Source organism: Anopheles gambiae, chromosome 3 (assembly GCF_943734735.2).
Source record: "Anopheles gambiae chromosome 3, idAnoGambNW_F1_1, whole genome shotgun sequence".
Classification (NCBI taxonomy): Eukaryota; Metazoa; Arthropoda; class Insecta; order Diptera; family Culicidae; genus Anopheles; species Anopheles gambiae.
In genome coordinates, this window is record NC_064602.1 from 53,790,449 (window position 1) to 53,811,852 (window position 21,404).

At 38.9% G+C, this 21,404-nt stretch overlaps 2 protein-coding genes across 6 annotated transcripts; one reads left to right on the forward strand and one right to left on the reverse strand.

The window, feature by feature from the left end:
* Window positions 1-2,199: 2,199 nt before the first annotated feature.
* Window positions 2,200-3,985, forward strand: LOC133393117 (uncharacterized). Its single transcript, XM_061656577.1, has 3 exons — window positions 2,200-2,931; window positions 3,031-3,870; window positions 3,917-3,985. The coding sequence occupies exons 1-3, from the start codon at window positions 2,200-2,202 to the stop codon at window positions 3,983-3,985; spliced, it is 1,641 nt and encodes a 546-aa protein (XP_061512561.1).
* Window positions 3,986-8,577: 4,592 nt separating this feature from the next.
* LOC5668203 (uncharacterized) lies at window positions 8,578-21,198 on the reverse strand. 5 transcript variants are annotated; one of them, XM_061655610.1, is made up of 6 exons: window positions 21,096-21,193; window positions 20,825-21,014; window positions 13,891-14,073; window positions 13,763-13,804; window positions 12,963-13,252; window positions 8,578-12,702 (listed from the first exon to the last, which is right to left on the reverse strand). In XM_061655610.1, coding segments are annotated over exons 3-6 (3,912 nt in total). In that variant the 5' UTR covers window positions 13,892-14,073; window positions 20,825-21,014; window positions 21,096-21,193; the 3' UTR covers window positions 8,578-9,123. The 5 variants fall into 5 exon arrangements, with proteins under 5 accessions (XP_061511594.1, XP_061511593.1, XP_061511595.1 ...); XM_061655609.1 differs by having other exon boundaries at window positions 20,825-21,197; XM_061655611.1 differs by lacking the exon at window positions 20,825-21,014 and having other exon boundaries at window positions 21,096-21,196.
* Between the last annotated feature and the right edge of the window lie 206 nt (window positions 21,199-21,404).

The window sequence follows — 21,404 nt, forward strand, 5'->3', positions numbered from 1 at the left end:
ACTACACCTCATTATACATTCCACCTTGATCAGGTGGGCTTATCCAGTGCAATTTGACGTCTAAAAACGAAAATAGGAAGAAAACCTGGTTTGACTGTTAAAAAACGAAGCGGAAAAATAATTCAATGCCGAACACGTTAAAGCCTTTTGGTTGTACTTTAGCTGTTGCCAAAAAATATGTCTTTTTATTTCGCCAGTTCGTTTGTAAATAACGCTGTGGCTAATCTTGCGAGTCCTTTTAGCCTATTTACTTAAAAATATTCTCTCTTTTCCCATCTCTTTTCCTCTCTCACCAATTCCTAACGCATATGTCGACAGGTCGTTGGAACCATCCTATTTTGCTGTTGTAAGGTTCCAACATGACAGTTAGATCCATAACAAACTGGATACTTTGATGATTTTTCTATAAATTCACTCCCAACTCTATCCAAAATTTTCACAATTTTATTCGATACTTGAGATCAATCGGTGGTCTGTTGAACAGAACCAAAGGATGTATAAGCAGGCACTCTGATAAGTTCCTCACTTTTAGTATCAAATCATATTTGGTTCGGTTGGTACACTGCTCCTTGCTTGCTGGCAGAAAGGATTCAATAATTGTTGCCTATTTATCAGATTTGGCGAAGGAAATGTTCTTTTTTGGAATCTATCTTCAAATCTTCGTTTTAATCCAAGAACGTAAGTTTTTTTTAATCTGGCTGCCACGTAAGTTTTTTTTTGGCTTCTTTCTTCGTGCTACGCCTGAGTAAGGCCCGTGTCTGTGCTCCATCGGATGCGATTTTATTGGAAGGCCTGTTAAAATTTTATATTAGATTTGACAGATAACGTCGGACGTGCGATTTCGTCGTACGACGGAATCAATTTTTTTTATTTCGTCGGACGCCGCATCCGATTTTATCTGTCAAACTAAATGTGTGGTGTTTTGTAGGAACAATCTCAACTTAATTTTTCATAATCGTTATATTATTAAAATCATCCAAATAATCGCAATACCATACGAAAAAGCGTTTGACAGCACGTGCGATAAAATCGCATGCGATGAAGCACAGACACGGCCCTAAAACCACATACAATTTCTGCGAGATTTCGTTTAAACTTCAAAGCATACTAGATTTTTTTATGGAACAAACCGTCAAATTGTGTGTCGATGTATTGGTGAGGAAGAACACCGTAAGCCCACCTGATAAATACACTCACTTTGGTCATCTCTTACTTCGTTTTGTAAAGGAAGATCATGCCAAAAATGGTTCTCAAATGTGTTGTCACACCTACAGATTGAATACTATATTGTTAAATAATTCACTTATAACTTTTATCCAGTATTTATGACAAGTGTCCCGTAATAGTTCCCGTAATGCCCGTCTTTACCCAAAAAACCCGTCGGGAAAACCCCAAAAATCCTGAAACCTGAAATTTCAAATACTGATACGAGTGGTTACTCTGGCTTGAAAACATTACCGAAATTGTTCCTAGATTGTAAGACATGCGTAACATATTAATCAACACATGTTATGTGAAATAGAATAATCAATTTGATAATGATACAACATCTAACACCAAAGAAATATTTCTCAAAAGATACACATATTTATGGAGGACCAGAAAGATGGCTGGATAACAAATGCTTCTGATGATGATTCAAGAACATCGCAAACTGTGCTGAGGATCCGATTATCAGATGTTTTGAATTTAATTGCTGCATGGGAAAACTATTCGTCACATAAAATATATTTTTATATTTTTAACTTATTTAAAAGATTTTGAATTTACTAGAATGAAGTAAAAAAAAACAAACCACAAAAAATCTGATTTTGCAGCATTGCCATCGTTCCAAAAATGTTTGACGGGCTCGGGAGTGATGGCACCACTGCTCTCATATAAGGGCAAAAACGTGCTTGTGTGAAAACCTTTTTTTCTGTGATTCTACTCGAACATTTCTCAAAAAAGGCGTGAAAATTTCGTTTTTCACCAATCAGTGTTGAGTGCGAGAATTTCATTTCTCGATTAAAGCGTGAAAATTTAGTTTCACGTAAGCGGTGCGAACTTCATTTTTCATCGATGCATACTAGTGGAAAAAGTGTTCGTGCTCGGAGCTCGCGTAGTTCCTGGTCGCAGTCATGGGAAATTGCAAGAGTTCAGAATAACCAGGAGCTCGAGCGACGCCTTCTAGATTTGGTGGAGAGACGGCTGAGGATGAAAATGCGGCATACCGAAGAATTGCTACGCTTGGAGGAATCTCTCGACAGCGATTCATTTTTGTCAGACAATGGAGAACGAACTTCCCAATGGGCGGAACAACAGTTGAACGCAGCATCTGATGAAAGCGAAGAGGAGCGAATGCTGCAGCGTAGCCGGTCGGCCGATATGGAGCAACGAGTGTCTACCAACAACCCGGCCACAGCGTCAGGACAGCAGAGTGAGTATCTGGCTCAGCCACAATGCGATGCGCAGGTCCGCGCCATGGAACAGCAGCCACGCCTCGAGCAGGTTCCCGTTTCGGAGCGGCAGCTGTGCGAGCAGTTTATCGGCATGGATATGCAGCAGCAGCGGTGTGGTGCGTTCCCCGTCCAGGCGCAAGGCCCCGCGCAGGTTCCCGATTCCCAGCAGCAGCGGTGTGATGTGTACCCCGTCCAGGTGCAAGGCCCTGTGCAGGTTCCCGATTCGCAGCAGCAGCGGTGTGGCGTGTACCCCGTCCAGGTGCAAGGCCCCGTGCAGGTTCCCGATACGCAGCAGCAGCGGAGTGGTGTGTACCCCGTCCAGGTGCAAGGCCCTGTGCAGGTTCCCGATTCGCAGCAGCAGCGGTGTGGCGTGTACCCCGTCCAGGTGCAAGGCCCCGTGCAGGTTCCCGATACGCAGCAGCAGCGGAGTGGTGTGTACCCCGTCCAGGTGCAAGGCCCGTGCAGGTTCCCGATACGCAGCAGCAGCGGAGTGGTGTGTACCTCGTCCAGGTGCAAGGCCCCATGCAGGTTCCCGATTACCAGCAGCAGCAGTGTGGTGTGTACCCCGTCCAGGTGCTAGGCCCAGGTGCAGGTTCCCGATACGCGGCAGCAGCGGTGTGGCGTGTACCCCGTCCAGGTGCAAGGCCCCGTGCAGGTTCCCGATACGCAGCAGCAGCGGAGTGGTGTGTACCTCGTCCAGGTGCAAGGCCCCGTGCAGGTTCCCGATTCGCAGCAGCAGCGGAGTGGTGTGTACCCCGTCCAGGTGCTAGGCCCCGTGCAGGTTCCCGATACGCAGCAGCAGCGGAGTGGTGTGTACCTCGTCCAGGTGCAAGGCCCCGTGCAGGTTCCCGATTCGCAGCAGCAGCGGAGTGGTGTGTACCCCGTCCAGGTGCTAGGCCCCGTGCAGGTTCCCGATACGCGGCAGCAGCGGTGTTGCGTGTACCCCGTCCAGGTGCAAGGCCCCGTGCAGGTTCCCGATTCGCAGCAGCAGCGGAGTGGTGTGTACCCCGTCCAGGTGCTAGGCCCCGTGCAGGTTCCCGATACGCAGCAGCAGCGGTGTGGCGTGTACCCCGTCCAGGTGCAAGGCCCCATGCAGATTCCCGATTATCAGCAGAAGCGACGTGGTGTGTACCCTGCCCAGGTACACACCCAGGAGAATGTTCCTATGTTGGAGGAGCATAAATGTAGCCCGTACCCCGTCCAGGTACGATGCAACGCGCAGTCGTGCGACACGTATAGCAAGGAGTCCAGTGCGTACCCCGCCCAGGTACAATTACGTGCAAAAGTCCCCGGTCCGGAGCAGCAAATGTATGGTGCCTATTCCAGCCAGGTACAACAGCAACCACATTTTAGAGTTGCGGATCCGGCATACCCCGTCATGCGTCCCGAACAGATGCAACCGTCTTACTTGGAAGGTATTGCCCCGCAACAGGTGAGTACCGTTTGTTCTATTGTTTCTAACGCTGCACAAAATGCAGCAAGGCATGTTTGGCCGAAAAAGCTTCCAACATTTTCAGGTGATCCAGAAGAATGGCCCGTATTTATAAGAGCATACGAAGATTCCACCATAGCCTGTGGATTTACGGCAGTTGAGAATGCTATAAAACTAGAGGAATGTTTAAGAGGTCCAGCGCGTGAGTTAATTCGCCCGAAGCTACGATTTCCTAACGCAACGGCAGCAGCAATCGAAACAATGCGTGAATTGTACGGCAAACCGCAACTGTTATTGAAGAGCCTTTTGACTAAGGTGCGTAGAGCAGAAGTACCAAGAGCAGATCGGCTTGATTCGTTAATACGATTTGGCTTAGTTGTGCAGGAACTATGTGACCATATCGTAGCCGCTAATATGATATCGCACTTAAACAATCCGACATTGCTTGATGAACTCGTTGAAAAGTTGCCAGCTGCTTACAAAATGGAGTGGTCAGATTTTAGTGAAAAATATGAGGAGCCTTAAAGTAGGAGTTTGGATGATATGTATATGAAAATGTATATGAAAAAAAGTAGTATAAAAGCAAGCAGAGTAGCAACTTTATCGACCTCAAAAGAGCATGGTCAAGTCGAAGCAAAAGTTGGTCGATATGTGAAGGAACATGTAAACGTTCATGATTTGTCGCAAGGTTTTACCACTACTAAACTGGCACCTAGAAAATGTTTTGTTTGTTCTAGTACCGAACACGTCGTGCGCGGATGCCACGAATTCACTGAATCGTCACCAATACAACGCCTTCAAACCATCGAACGTTTAAAACTTTGTCGTAAATGTTTAAGCAATCACTTGATAGAGCAATGCAAGTCGCGGTACCGATGTTATGTTAATGGTTGCAACAAAGATGATCACCACACTTTACTTCATCAGGTTGATGTGCCACAAGCCGTAATACAGTTTCACGAAAAGAACAAACCCGCCAAGTCGACACTATTCAAAGTTGTACCCGTAACCTAGTACAACGGCGATAAGCAACTAGAAACATTGGCATTCATTGATGAAGGTTCGTCACTGACGTTAGTCGAGTCCTCTGTAGCACAAAAACTTGGAGCTGAAGGAATTACAGAACCGCTCCAATTAGTCCATGCTCAGATGTAACTCGAACCGAACCGACATCTCAGCGCATAAATCTGAAAATATCTGCACAAGGCGTTGACACCAAATTTCAGCTTGTAGGAGCGCGAACAGCACAAAGTTTAAAGCTGCCCGTGCAGGGTCTAGATCCTTGCTCGATAAGCAAGTATTAGCATCTCCGAGATATTCCGGTACTGAATTATGGCCCTGCTGAACCTAAGGTGCTCATTGGTATACAGAACATCAACCTAATAGCCCCTATCGAGAGTCGAATAGGTGAGCCTGGAGAACCCATAGCGGTGCGAAGCGTGTTAAGATGGTCGGTGTATGGTCCTTGTGACAACCAGCTTGAAACAAGACATTTTCTCGCGCATCACTATAGCGTTGCTGAACAAAACTGCAGCTTAATAAGTGACCAAAAACTTAATGAATTGAAACGAAAACGGATTATTCTTGATGAGACAGCAGCTCAAACCGATTTCATACCCGACCCAACGGATCAGGCCAGAACTAAAGAAATATTGCAACAAACCACTGATCGCGAAGGAATGAGACTTGCTACCGACATGAAGTGGAAGTTTGAAGTCATAGATGACATTTTGTATTTCATTGAATTGTATAAAAATGCGGAACACAGTAGCGATAGAAAGTGGTTCAACGACAGTCTAGAAAAACTATGGAAAATTGCTCAAACACCTACAGCCAAAACCTACTTGGCTGGTGTATGGGAGAGATTAGTTAGAAATGTTTTAGAAGCTATAACTAACCTTCATTACGATCGTAAACTGAGAAGTGGAACTTGCATTACTGAACTAGCAGAAGCAGAGAATTTGATCAACTCACGATCGCTAACGTATGTACCTCAAAGCACTTTTACCAGTCGAGCTCTCACGCCAAATCACTTCCTCTTAGAAAGCTCTTCTGAAAGCCAAGATCAAGCGAAGACACCTACAGAGTTAGGAGACGCCTTAAGAAACAGCTATCGCCGACAACAGTTTCTGACGGACGAGTTTTGGAAGCGTTGGCAACAGGAATATTTTCCTACCCTGAATAGGAGAACAAAATGGTTCAACGAAAGTAAACCTGTGCCCGAGGGCGACTTGGTTTATGTTGCTAATGGTCAGCGCAGAACTTGGATAAGAGGACGTATCCAGGAGGTCTTCAAAGGAAAAGACGGAAGGATTCGTAGAGCTACTGTGCAGACTAGTGATGGGTAAAGTTGGCAAAAATCCGGAGTCGACTCCGATCCGATTCCGATAAATTCGGAATCGACTCCGGAAGGTAGGTCCGCGCTTCAATATCCTGAGTCGTTCGGAATCGTCCGGAGTCGCCCGGAGTCGCCCGGAGTCGCCCGGAGTCGCCCGGAGTCGCCCGGAGTCGCCCGGAGTCGGAGTCATCCGGAGTCATCCGGAGTCGTTCGGAGTCGTTCGGAGTCGTCCGGAGTCGCCCGGAGTCGGAGTCGTCCGGAGTCATTTGGAGTCGTTCGGAGTCGTTCGGAGTCGTTCGGAGTCGTCGGAGTCGTCCGGAGTCGCCCGGAGTCGGAGTCGTCCGGAGTCGCCCGGAGTCGGAGTCGTCCGGAGTCGTTCGGAGTCGTTCGGAGTCGTTCGGAGTCGTCCGGAGTCGTCCGGAGTCGGAGTCGTTCGGAGTCGTTCGGAGTCGTTCGGAGTCGTTCGGAGTCGTCGACTCCGGACGACTCCGGTCGACTCCGGACGACTCCGGACGACTCCGGTCGACTCCGGACGACTCCGAACGACTCCGTCTCCGGGCGGATTTAGTGGTTCCATTTTGCCGGAGTCGGAATCGGACTAACAATAGTCGGAGTCTAAAAGACCAGTGCATAAGTTGGCAGTGATGGAGGTGTAGTGAAGCCTGCTGACCGCATAGGATTGGAACAGCAGGTTGCACGGGCTGGGGTATGTTGACACCACTGCCATCGTTCCAAAAATGTTTGACGGGCTCGGGAGTAAGGACAGGGGGCCTCCCGCAATTTTTGCGTCGAAGTCGACAATTTGCAATTTTTGCGTTACGTAATTGATGGACGACGCCAAATATAACTTTGAGTTCAGCCATAATGATTAGTGCGCCTATCCATTTTACTATAATCTAATTTAAAAGAGTTCGACGGTATGAAATATCATACTAGAGGATGTCTAGTAATTTGTTTGCTAATAGATTTTTCTAATTAGTTCAAATCCAAAATTGAAATCCTTTCGTGGGCCAGTTTTACTGCTACGGTGGGTCGTTTTGGTCCGAGGGACCCGATATCTCAAAATAAACCATGGCTTTTTGGCAAAGTAATAAAAGCGAGTTTAATAAATATGCACATGTACATTGCTACATACCTTATTTTGGCATACAGTCTATTCCCGAGTTACACGGTTCTCGACTTAAGCGGATTCGCAGACACGCGGTTTTCTAATTTTGACAAATCAAATGACAAATCAGTACAATTTTCTTATGTCCAATGCACTATACATTGCATTTTTACCGATAAACTTAAATCACTTAAAAGTAAAAAATATCAGAATGTTCGGCACGAATCGTATCAAATAAATGATAAAGTGTATAAAAGCACTAAATTGAACCAAAAATACCAAACAATAAATTGTATTTTGGCCGAAAACTGCGAAATTCGACTTACGCTGATATTCGAGTTACACGGATTCCTTGGGAACGCGCAAACCGCGTATCTCGGGTACAGACTGTACTCACATTGCAGAACTGTCACGTATTACAAATCACAAATGCTGCAAACTCAAAATAATTGAATGAATAATTTAGTGTATAAAACTAAAGTTTATAATTACCATTTTCTATTTTTGGCATTAATGAAAAAACGACTGTTCAGGCTTAGGCAGGGAAGCCCTGCCAGTTGATTCGTGTTTAACGAAACACGAAGATCATTCGTTGAGTTCGGAGCGTTCGGGCACGATCGATTAGTTTATAAGTATAAGTGAATTGCGTGAAATAAACTCTCTTCTAATTGTGCAATACAAGGAACAACACCCGGTAATTATAAACCGCTAGAAAAAGTTACACCGAAACGCGAAAGAACATTATCCGAAATCGTAAGAATGAACAACGACATATACAGACATTCGATTTACGCTAATATATTCGCAATGCTTTCACCGGGAATCCTGGGAAATTAAAATGACTTCTTGTTAATTAAAATAACCCTTTGTTTAGTACGTGTTGTACGGCATTCATCATTTTGTAGCGTACGGCACTGTAATGTGGACAGCGTCACGAATTGATCGCGCCGATTACTCCCGTATGCCCGAAATCTCACGAACGTTGATAAAGTAACGATCTTATGGGACACTCTTTCACTTAACCCGGAGACGAATGAGTGATTTTTTAGCGTCGAAATAAAATAAGAAAAACCAAGACCGCTTAAAGAAAGATTGTTTAGTTTACGTTTAATAATCTATCGGGGTAAAGAAAGAGCCTGCTGCCAACGATGCAACAATTATGGTTTTGTCAATGTTTTTTTATGTTAAAAATAATATGGTAGTACGATTTAGTATGGGGATAAGAAAAACGCTTTGAGGAAAAAAACACAGAAACACAGGATTGTACGACCAACAAATTTTTAATTGAAGCACATATTAATACAATTTTTACAATTATGTTTCGTTAAAATGGGCATTATAAAATATATATTTACGTGGTTTAAATAATTTATGACATAAGCTATCTTCACCCATAAGTGCATCTCCACATGATCTACTGCTTGGCTTTATGGATAAAATATTCCTCATTCTACTAGTTTAAGCAGTGCTTTGCAAGCTATAGCTTTTATAATAGTATAACAATTCCTTTCTTCAGATATATGATAAATATGGCTCGATTATTTATTATTCATTATTCATAAACGAACATTGATCGTAAACCCTAGTACGGTCTATTACAATTCATGTAAATACGATTTTTCCATGGCTAATTTTAACATATTCCATAGATTGACTATTTGTATTTATGTATGAATGATATCAAAGATTATCTGTTACTACTGTGTCATTTACGATTAACTCATGTTAAAATAAATAATTGAGCCGTATATCGACCCGTACTAAACATAAAGAAATACAATACATATGCGCAAAATAGGTCCTCAAATTATCCCCATCGTGCCGCCAAAGAGTAAAGCGATTTCAATAGTTCAAGTGCACGTGTGTCGGAGTTATGAGGAGATAATTGTTTATGGTTATTAGACAGTGGATTAGCCAATGAGTTCGATAAATCCTTTGGTAAACGCTTGGATACGGTGAATGTTGGTTTCATTTCTGAAGATGAATCAGATTCTAAAGATTCTCGTGATCTATATTCAGTATCAAAGAAGTCGACTGGTGTAGTCTGGATGGTTGTAGAGCTGCCATAATCAGATGTTTCTGATGTTGCACTTCCCGCCACAGTTGTTATAACTGTAGGCTCCGTAATCATTGTAAAAACGGTTGAAGTACTATCGACTGTAGTTTGGAACACTGTTGACGGTAGTGGTGTTGTTGAATACTGGGGAGGATTCGTTTCGTCATAGCCATATACCCATTTGCTAGTGGCAATTTTTGGTAGGTTGCTTTCGCCGGGTGAGTTATAGATTTTTGTTGTTGCATCCGTAGTTCCGCTCCCTTTAGACCATTCCTCACTACCTTCGTCTTGACTTCCGGAATCTCCACCATTATTCTCATAGTTTGAAGAAATATTTGAATAGTTTTCCGTGGTTGCTGTAATATTTTGAGATTCTGTCAGATCAGTTAATTCATCGTACAAAAAGTTAGTAGTTTGACCAAATCCAATTTCTTTAGCACGGCGATTGGTGGTATCGTGTTTTTGTTTGGCAGATAAAATTTGTAATTCATCAGTATGTTGTGGACCCACGACACCACCAAGTTTTATTAAAGCTTCTAAAAGAGCTTTTCGTGATTCTTCACCCGTACTTGTTGGATCGTCATCGCAGGTACGTATCAAAAGCAAAATCAATCTTCGCATCGATTTATCTTTATCGGCCATTTTAATTGCCGACATAATTTTTTCCGCTTGTACATCGTTCAGGTCGCCAAACATTTCTATAGCCTTTTTTTGCATTATAGGATCATCGCGCTGATTTTCACTCATAATTTGGTCTGATATATTTTTCTTTGGTGCATCAGATATGGCTGTATCTGTATTAAGGTGAATTTTGTTACTCTCATACTGTCTGTTGTTATAAATTCCTGGTACATGTGCTACCGTTGGTGTTGGTTTTTCGAGTTCCATAAGCTCATCGTTAATTGTTAAAGGGTCAAAAAATACTGTGTAGGACATTGTAGTGCGTGAGGATGGGATACCTCCTTGAGTCTGTTGTTGTGAGACATTATGTTGATCAGTAATGTTTGTTTTGTTCGATGTTTTGTTAGATGCGTTAAAAGTTTCAACAGATACAGAATTTTCCTTCAAATTGTGTAAGCTTATCACGCTGTACTTGTTCCGTTCGTATATTGGGCCATTGTTTTGGTTAGCCAGAATAAATTCACTTTGAGCGCGTTGCAGCTGCTCATCATCATCTAGTAGCTCTTTTGTTTTAGATCTCTGTTCCATGGGATATCGGATATTTGATATAACTGGAGGCTTTAGAACAGACTGCGGAACTGAAATTGTCTCTGTTACAATTTTGATTGGGGCTGTTGGAAGTGCCCTATAATTTGGCGGTACACTTGTGTTCATTTGACTCGTGATGTATGAATCCATGACTAAGGTGTTATTTTTTTTATCATTTAAACTTGCTAGATTTGTCGAAGCAATATAACTAGTTGAAGCCGGTGCTCTTAGTTCATTATTAACTTCATCAGCAAGTTCATTACGACTATTGGTTATAAACTTGATTGATAAACTTTTACCCTGCTTTCTTAACATTTCGTCTGATTTAGCTTTTTTTTTATTTGAATCGGCGTTACTGTCTATAGTTGTTGTTGGCATCGTTGATGTATCTATAAGTGTTGTTTCGAAATCCGTGGCTGAATTTGAATTGGACGTAGTTGAAGTCACGTCAGAGAAATCCAAAACTTCATAATTTTCAGGACCCTTTAAACGTTCGTACTCAATGGGATTTGTAATCGAAGGGGTTGTAGTTTCAATGGAAATGGGAAAATTTCTTCCCATTCCACCAATTTCTGATTTGTTCATCACAATCGATTTTGGATTGGTCGGCTGCATTATTGGAGCTTTCGGTCGAATTTCAGTAAGTATGCGTCTAAATGTGACGGGATCTTGTAAATAGGCCGAAAGAGCATGGGTAAATATTTGCGCAAGTTCTCGAATTTGCGTTGAATTTGACATTCCAAAAATGGGATACCTTGAAGATTGACCTTCGAGGTCGTGTTCCATTTGAGAATCCATATAAAACTCTGCTTCTGAGACATCGTGATCATGAACATCATCTATACGGTTTCCATTATTTTCGTTTTGGTTTGATTGGAAGAGACGATCGTATTCATTTAACGTGGTCTGTGTTAGGAGCGAACGATGTCCAACATCGACATTAGAGTTACGCTCAGAGACAATCCGCATTCTTTTGAAACCATTCACATTTTGATGAATTCCTGGTGGATGCAGTAAAAACCCCAATGAATTCTTTACACGCGGATCAATTCGAGCGAATGTACCATCAGACACGGTGGACGTATGAGCCTTCACATCATCTATCGTTTTTTTCATTATACTTCTATGATTTTCAGATTCATCGATGTTAAGATTTTTAATAGTTTGCATAATCTCGATTGCATGATCCATAATGGACTCTTCGTCAGCTATCCCCTCTCTCCGAAGCGAATGGGCGAATTGGGTATCAAAGCTTTGCGATTCTTCGGATCCACCAACACCACCGTTGTTGAAACGATGGATAGTTGTGGCCTTTGTCGTGACCATGGGATCCTCTGTAACTGTCCCCACCATTACCGTTTTCGTGCTGGTGGTGAATGTGGGTACTGTTGGCGTATAGAATTGCGTAACTTTGCTGTTCAAATTCAGTTTTCGTGCAGTTGTGTAAGCCATGAAGTGCATTGCATTTCTGTTACTATTGTTGTTGTTTTCTACACGAGAATCTTTAAACGGTTGCAATGTTGAAAGGTAATCACGATGAAGACCTTCATCGATGGTCTCAGCTCGTCTTGGTTTATTTGAGGTGGTTTGATCTTTCAATAGCTGGTCTTGTGCGTAATACGTGTTAAACATTTTCTTAGTTATAGATGCAAACGATGCGCTTTGTGCCGTATCTTGTATTTCGTCTGCAGCATTAGATAACCTATCAATATTATCATTAGTGTTAACATTTCTTTGATTTTTAAGTCCATCGCTCACGCCAGTATCTGCAGAATTGCTTTTATTGTTGCGTCTGTTAAATTCGAGCACTTTAGGGACATAATTTTTAGATAAAGATTGTTGCTCCAAATTCGCAGTATTTCCAAGCAGCAATCGTTTATTTTGAATGCTGACCGTAAGGTTTTCGTCACTGTGATTGATTGGTTGGGGTACAGGATGTTTGCTTTGTAAACGAGCTCTCTTTGCTTGGGTCAGCATTTCGGTGCTTTCAGCAAAATGATTTGGTGTAGAAGCACAGTCTACTTTAAACCACCAATCACAAATAAGATCAAGCTGTCGAAAGATCGTGCCGTTTGGACAAAGAAACGAGATCTTCTTTCCGTCATCACAGATATGGAACACCTTTAGAAAGTAGAACAAAAAAATCAAATAATAATGGATATGCTTTCGGGAATTTAGATAAAGATTGACAAATATTTGTGAAATAAAAAAAAAGTATAAGTTGTTCTGTTCAAATAATAATGGATATGCTTTCGGGAATTTAGACAAAGATTGACAAATATTTGTAAAATTAAAAAAATAAAAAATAAAAGAGTAGAAGATGGTCTGATAATCTTAAATGTAATAAATTAAATAATACACATAATCGCCAGCCTACTGACCTGACAACGTGTTTCCAAATCGGCAAAATAACCATTGCCATGGTTTTTGCAGTCAAAAACGGTATTGGGAATATGCGTAAGAACCGGAAAATCAATACCTGGTCTGCCGACCAATCCTTGATAACTGTCCATTTCGGCACTAGGGAATGAATTAGTTGCTGTATCACCCACATGTGCATGTATTAATACACTTCGTAGACCTCGTCGCAATGGTGGTTCATACAACTTTCGTTGAATACTTTCAGTATGGCCCTCTATGGTCGTTAGTTCCATCACAAAAATCGACCACGCTAGAAAGATGTCAAAAAGTAATGTAAAGTTTATAAATGTATATATCAGTTTATATATATATCCGTTTATTCGTATGTGCCGTGAGATTAATTTTATTTGTGATCGTCATCAACCTGACATGTCGCGCACCGCATTGTTAAATAGTATTCGTGTCGTTCGACCTTTTACATGTTAATTATGTTACTTATGTAAGCGTGACAAATGAATGACCGAAATGTGACTATGTTATAATGATTGAATGTAAAAGAATTCGCTTCAAGTGGGCCACTCGCGGTCCGTTGAATTTTAATTAATAATAACAAATAACAAATATCAAGAGTTAATTACGGACACTGGCCAACTTATTTAATTTTTTTTAAGTTGATTTCCTTGCAAGCGGATCTAGCATGAGAATGACACAAATTTGGTAACAATATTTCTTTTGTAAATGCATGAATTTTTGAATAAAAATCTATAACGAAATATAACATTGCAAGATCCCCAATTCAGTATAATAGACGATTAATTACCTAACTGTATCATCCTCGTATAGAAAAACATTATTTTGCGCACTGTAAAGAAAATAACGAAATTTAAAAACAATGCTATTTTAATATTTGCTTATTTAAATGCTGAATAAATCATTAGGGTTACTTACTTTCAACTTGTAAGATTCTGCAAAGTAACAATTTTCAGTATTGGGCAACCACTGCAGTGAATGCTGTGAAATGGTTTAATTTAGTAGTCCGTAACGATGAACGTAACGTGAAGATGATGTTTATAGCATTTCATGCAAAAATCTGTTTTGACACAATTACATTACGCTGTTCAAATACTCCGTCTATAGATAATAAAAGGGAAAAAAATCTATATATTAAATTATTTTCCCGCGATAGTCGTTTATCGTTCGATCTTTAGTGTTGTACGACACATAGCATATATTCTCAAAATAAAATTAATTGCAGGTTGCTGTAAGCAACATTATAATACTGATTTACATAACGATAGTTGTTGGATCGAACTACATCTATACATCACGTTGAACGGGATTTGTCGGTTTACACCTTTGTTTGTATTTACATTTTTAAATCACAATAATGCGCATTTGTGAAGTATTACTAATAGTTTTTGATAAACAAACATGTAAAAATGTGCGTCTTTTTATAATAGCAAAGAGTTGACCGTTATTTTAACTATTACAACATTTAACGTCAGTAGCAGTAGCGCTTTTATCGGTAAGCGGATGAAGACGCCGTAGCTCGTCGGTCTGGGGAACCCAATTATGTTTTATTTTAGTGACTAGGAGTCTATGTTACTGTTTTCGTTTAGGACTTCCAATGCCCCAAATTCAACATAATCTTTTGTGTAAACAACGGTTTGCAGAATGGGGCAAAATTGTTTTCTTTTTGCCATTATTTCATTATGAGTTTGTGCATTTTATAAAAATCGTGGGACTGCCAAAGGGTTAAACAACATTAAATGAAAAGTTGTTTACAACCTGAACCGAATGTTTTCGACGTGATATATTCGATGATGATATATGATGTATTTGATAATAAGACTTAAATACAGTTTTTATTTCCATTTCCATAAAAAGAGAAACTATGAACAGCTATGATACAATAAGGAACAAGATCCCACCTTTTTAATAAAGCAAAAATAAAAATTAGATAATTGTGATATGAATGAGAAGAATATCTGATGGATTACGTTATGCATCTTTACGCATCAGATTAAATACACAAGAGACACAAGCTCTCAAACCAACTGCTAATTGTATGCTATAACAATAGCAGTGCTTGCATAAGAAACAACCAACACGTTCCCAGAGCTTTGCTTAAAACCTACCAGACGTTGTTGTGGCACCATGGTAGGGTTGAATGCCGTGTGCTCGATTTCTGAATCTAGTGTAATAATTGGTCTGATTTTACTTGGAAGGCTGTGAGAGAGGTCAACATAGAGCAGAAATTGTCTGCAATAAAAAAGAGAGCGTCTTCCATTCCTTGTTGATTGTAAATCTTAATACTTTAAATTTCCAGCAGCATAAATGTGATATGCTTGTGATATATATATATATATATATATATATATATATATATATATATATATATATATATATATATATATATATATATAATATATATATATATATATATATATAAATCATATAAAATGATAAAATAAATAAATGAAAATCTTAGTCTGATAAACTAAGGTGGGGAACGTGGTAGCAGGTTTGAGAATATGTCCGTCAGACGAGGGCGCGATACCATGTGTGGTTTCAGACACTTTTGCAGCAGGGAAAATCGCAGGGAAGCGCGAGATAGATATGTAAGTAAGTTGAAGAATTTGGGGCAAGAGTATCACCAAGCATTTTTCGATTACAACTTACGTTTAATGACCAATTGAGTATACTGATGGTTTCGTTCTTATGTCCACTTATACTGTGTCAAATTTAATATAATATTTAATCTAGATTGATCGACTTTTTTCTCATTGTTTTGAACTGTTTTAAGATAGAACTCAAAACCGCAGGATATTTTGGTGATTTGTCGTGAATCGATCGCAAGTCTGCGAAACGATACGTGAAAACGTTATTGATGATTTTGAGAGCTCACAGTCAGGGATTTTTAGAAGCAAACAGTTAGGGAGTTTTGTTTGTTTGTAAGAGAAATAATATATCATGTTTGTCTTTGTCACTGAAAAATGCAATAAAAAAGTTGCAACTTTTTGGGTAAAAGATCCACCTCAATTTGGGACAAGTGTGCCGGTAAATTTCATAGGCGCGGGCTGTCAAAAACTTAAAGATTGTTGTAGCATGCAGCAGTATGCTACGTTTATATGCGCGGTTTCTGTCCCGGAAAAGCTGGCCAGTAGCTACAATATTGCGGTATAATTAGTATAATTACTTCGTGGCCAAAAACATTTATTTATGTTTCAAGACGCTCAAGACACGTAAATAATTGAAATTATTACTATCCTAAAAATTATGTTACTTTAACGATGTGGTCTTGCCTCATACAAGTGTCACTTTTGCACCATACCCCAAACAATCACGTCTTTGTCGACCACATCGACCACATTTAAAACGCTTTAAAACCAGTTGTGCTTGTACTTATATCTGAGTTTCAGTGGATACAAGTGAGAAAATATTTGTAAAATTGCTATTTAAATTTAAATTGATTCTCAAAAAACAGGTTTTAATAAGTTATAACATGAAATGCTGATACACTTGCCCCAAATTTCTCTAAGTAAACTCAAACATCTAATGCGCTTAAAACTGGTTTTTTCAAACTCGTACCCCTAACTTAGGTACTTACTTAACATGGATTTTACCAAACATTCCAAAACTGTTGTTTATTAAAATTCATCCTACGTTTGCCTTCTACTGAGTTAGTTAATTGAGCTTTCAAATAAAAAAAATCATTTCGAACATTTTGGATACTCATCTATATCGGTTGTTTATTTTAATTTGCAACATTGTTGAAGTAATGAACGTACATGGATAGATAGATACGAACAGTAGCAAAGTTTGCAAAATGATCTCGCAATATTAGCTGATAATTACCCACAACTAGTTATCATCTTTAATGAAAAATGCGATGATTACCATCTCTCGATTCATCAGCTGGTTTAAAGTAAAGCATAGTGTTAAACATTGTTACAAAAAAAGACAAGTTTTTGATAACTGATTTTAATTTTCAACGGATATTACAATTATTTATGAGGACATTGTTACATCTATCAGATTATTAATTTTAATGATAGAAACATATTTAACAATGTTCGATTGAAAACAGGTCGTTAATGCACGTAAATTGAGCATTGTTTTCAAATTTTCACGCATCCAGTGATCTCAACCGTCGGAATCTGCAATTGGACGCCGGTTATGAACAAATGATGGGAACAAAAGAAAAATCTTACTTAATGGCTCTTGCATTGCATTGGAGCTACGAAAGCAAATGTTGCATGCCGCTTGGTTGAATATTAATGAAATGGCGTATCGAAATACTGGTCCCTTAAAACGTTGCATAAAAACTTCATGAACAGCACAGGCGTGTTATTTCATGAGAATTTGTCTTTCTTTCCTGTGTTTTTTTGTTTTATAATGATTATTTTGTAAGAGAATATGTAGGTAAAGCAGATGGTGCGAACGAGGTTGAGTCGAAGCACAATGGTAGTAAGTTACCAAATCATCTTTTTATTTTGACTCCATAGTCTCTATTTAATAAATGTAAGGAACAAACAATGATTTTTATTCAACAGATGCAGTCACTAAAGGCCAAAACAACGACAGTTACTATAATCATGGAAAATCCGTATGTCGGTTTATGAGACGTCAAATGAAATTTTAATAATAGTGCATATTACCGGGTGGTCCCGTGGTACAGTCGTCAAATTGAACGACTCAAAAGTATGCCCATCATGGGTTCAAGCCTAGAATGGACCATCCCAGGATTGACTTTCCGGCTGCGTGGTAATGAATTCTGTCTCAATAGACTGTTTATGGAATAAATATGTCCTATATAAAATAGATGGGCAATAATATGAGAAAACGTATTTTATTTGTTTAACATTCCTTATCGTTAAACAAAAAAAAACATTAAAATAACCTAGTTCTTCTTCTTTGGCAAAACAAATGTGCATGGTTTTCAGAGACTTATTGATTACCCATAGCAGGATAGTTCTTCCGACGTGTGGTGGTCGATCTATTCAGGATTTGAACTCATAATAGGCATGTTGCTAAGTCGTGCGAGCTGATGACTGTGTACCACCAGACTAGCTAAAATAACCTACATTTGAACCAAAGCTGCACTTTAATTTTATATAATTAAACAATTTTATAATGATTTTTTCCTCTTAATTAAACCTTAATTAAGCCTTAATTTGTTCGGATATTGCCAATCCTGGACTTATTAAATTGCTCTTTGCCAAATTCTATCTGATGAAAATTAACAGGAAGTAAAGTCACAACCCAAGTAACATTTTTAATCTTATCATAGTTTTATCGTTGTTGTTACGGGTATTCCATTAAGCCTCTCTTTTTCATTTGAATGTCTTGTATGACCTAATAAGACTATAATACAGGTTTTTCCATGGGTACTTAGTTGTTAGACAGTTGTGGTGTTAGATAGTTGTGGGACACTTCCTAGACTCTTTCCCATTGGAAGTGAACTTCATACGTTGGAAATTGTACTCTATGGTACCCTTTTTGGACAGGCTCGTTGGGAATTCCTATTGGATTTGTCTAACAAGGGTGCTAGAGAGTCCAATTCCCTTTACAATAAGTTCATTTCACATTAAAAAGAGTTAATAAAGTGTCCCACAGCTATGAGAACTCCTGGAAAACCCTGTAAAACTCTCATAAGACTGATAGGGCCCATCTACAGAATTCTGTTAAAACTACTTGTTAAACCCATTTCTAGACCTTTAAGATGTGAGACGTAAATAAATTATCAAAATTACAGCTTATTGCTATGGATATGTTCTTGAGACGGCAATGAAGTAATGATTATGAAGCCATAGTAATGGCTGATAATTATTTGAGAATTATTATGTTGTCTTAATATTTTTTCTTATTCTGAAATCACTCGCGTATGAGCAAAAATCTATGCCAAGAAAATTTCACTGTTGAAATATATTGTAATAATTTAAAAAAATATCAAAGCGCCTCAATAATAAGCAACTTTTTAGTTAAAAAATAATTTATTTTAAAAATATTGTTTTCATTGAAACGCTCTCAATTTGCACAAAAAGCTTTTTCAAGGCTGTGGTATAATAAACATGACGGGAAAAACGTTTGAAAAATTGCCATTTTTCTATTTGTCTTGTTAATTATGAATTTGTTTATATACACATCAACATGGCTGACACATGTTGCACACACAAATCAACAATCGTATGCATTAAAATAGATTCCATTGGTTTAAGATCAAGAGGACTTTCCTGATCACAAGTTCAGTCGATTTGTAGTGCTATATGTTTGGCTAAGATAGTTTTAAACAGCACATAGCTTTAGTAAGCACTTGTGAAGACTAACAAGTTTCAAGACTTTCCACGTACAGGTAGTGTCCGAGATGCGCGGATCCTGGTGTATGCAAATTTACACAATCGTGGGTTTCTGAATTTGACAGTTCTTTGCACAAATTTTATTGAATTGATACAATATCAAGTAATAGCAACATGATAAAAAAAAATAAAAATTGTTTTGAATCTGAATAATAACCACCCACTGCAAGCAAAAGGAAAATAAACTTAAACATACAATAGTTGAAAACCGCTTCTTCGCGATTTGCGTTAATAGCGTATCTTAGATACATCCTGTATAGTCTGTTCCGAGTCCCAAGACTTAATAAGCATTTAATAAGATCAGTTGATCTTGATGTCTCAGTCTCAAATAACGAGTCTTAAAACATGCTTAAGAATACGTTTACTGGATGATTAAAGCCAGGCATCTTATAAGTCTTATAAGACAGTCTTATAATCGCCTTCAGAACGTTTTAAAGGTTTAACAACTTTAAAGACTGTTAAGCATCTTTAAAAAAACATGTTAAAACTATGTGGTTCCTTTTATAGTTTTAACAGACTGTCTTATAATCGCCTTCAGAACGTTTTAAAGTTTTATCAACTTTAAAGACTGTTAAGGATCTTCAAAATACATGTTAAAACTATAAGGCACTATGAGTGTACTAACATAGTAAAGCATGTTTAAGCAAGCAAGACATGTTTAAGTGTAAAAGTTATAAGAAATGTTTCTTCGGAATTAATCACAACATCATCAAATAAATGGTAGTCAATCATACAACATTTTTCACACTGTCGTAAATAAACAATAGAAGAAAAATGTAGGAGTTATATGATATATAAGTTTTGTTTTTGTTATTGTTCAAAATCAATGCAACACAATGACCACAGTTCTTTTGCGTGCTTCACTTAATCACAACCTACAACATTTGTGTACACATTTTTGAAGATATATCTTTTAGTGAAAGGCTATTGATGCTTATACGGAACCGTGGCATCTTCTTGACATTTTGCTCTTTCGTGACAAACTGCACGAATAGGGCTTGAAAGTTTAAGATGATCCGAAAGTTATGCCGTCAAAGCCATTGTGAGAAAGTTTTGCGATAGCGGGTTATTTCGTTTCATTTCGAGATTTTTGCAGATTGGAATAGCAGCAAACGGGTCACTTGGTACTACCATCAACTTGCACGTCTTACCGTCTTATATCCGTCATGGGTTCAAGCTCCATAAGGACCGTGCACCCCGATACACAGCACAGACTATCCTGCTATGGACAATCTATTAATCACTGATAGCCAAGCACATCAATGGTATAGACAGGCCTATACCGACTACGAGCCGAATAGGAAGAATAGCGGCATATTAATATATTTATTCTGAAATAGTTTATTGATCTTTGAAGGTTCGGGTAGTCTATAAATACGTTAAATTGCAAGCAGTTCTTCTTTAATTATAAATAAACTGATTTCAATTAATTAAATGCATTTTTATTTATTACTTTTCAACAACAACACAATATAAAATATTTACAAACAAAACATAATGAACTGAAATTTTATTTGTGTTACCTGAATGCTATTAACTATTGTATTACTACAAGTCCGTTCCAATAGTACTAAACGTACATTAATTAATTAACACACACAGCGGCGAATCTATGTAATGTATCGTAAATCATACCACCAAACACTAGACACTTTTAATAATATAAACCATGTAATTCAAGGTATGACCACCACACAGCGTTTTGAAACAAAACTGAGATTTGAAAAGAAATTTGAATCAGAATTTTTCCGAGCACTCAATTCACAACTTAAATAAGCAGTCATGGAAATTTACTTAATCACCAGGTACCACAATCTACATTGTTGAATAAGCTAGTTGAACTAACGTCTTTACACTGCAACAATTGACAGAAGAATGTTAGTGAATCATGAAAAACTGTATTCAATATCTATTCGAGCTCTGAGCTTACGATATTTTTCCCTTTCCTGACCAAGGTGAACTAGCGCATCTTTCCGCGCATCCGCAGAGTACGCTTTACGATTTAAATGGCTTTACAGTACAGCAGTGAGAGTAGTTCTCCCACCTTAAAAAATCCCCCACTGTGCATTCAGCTGTATTCTGATCATAGCGCAGATTCAACAT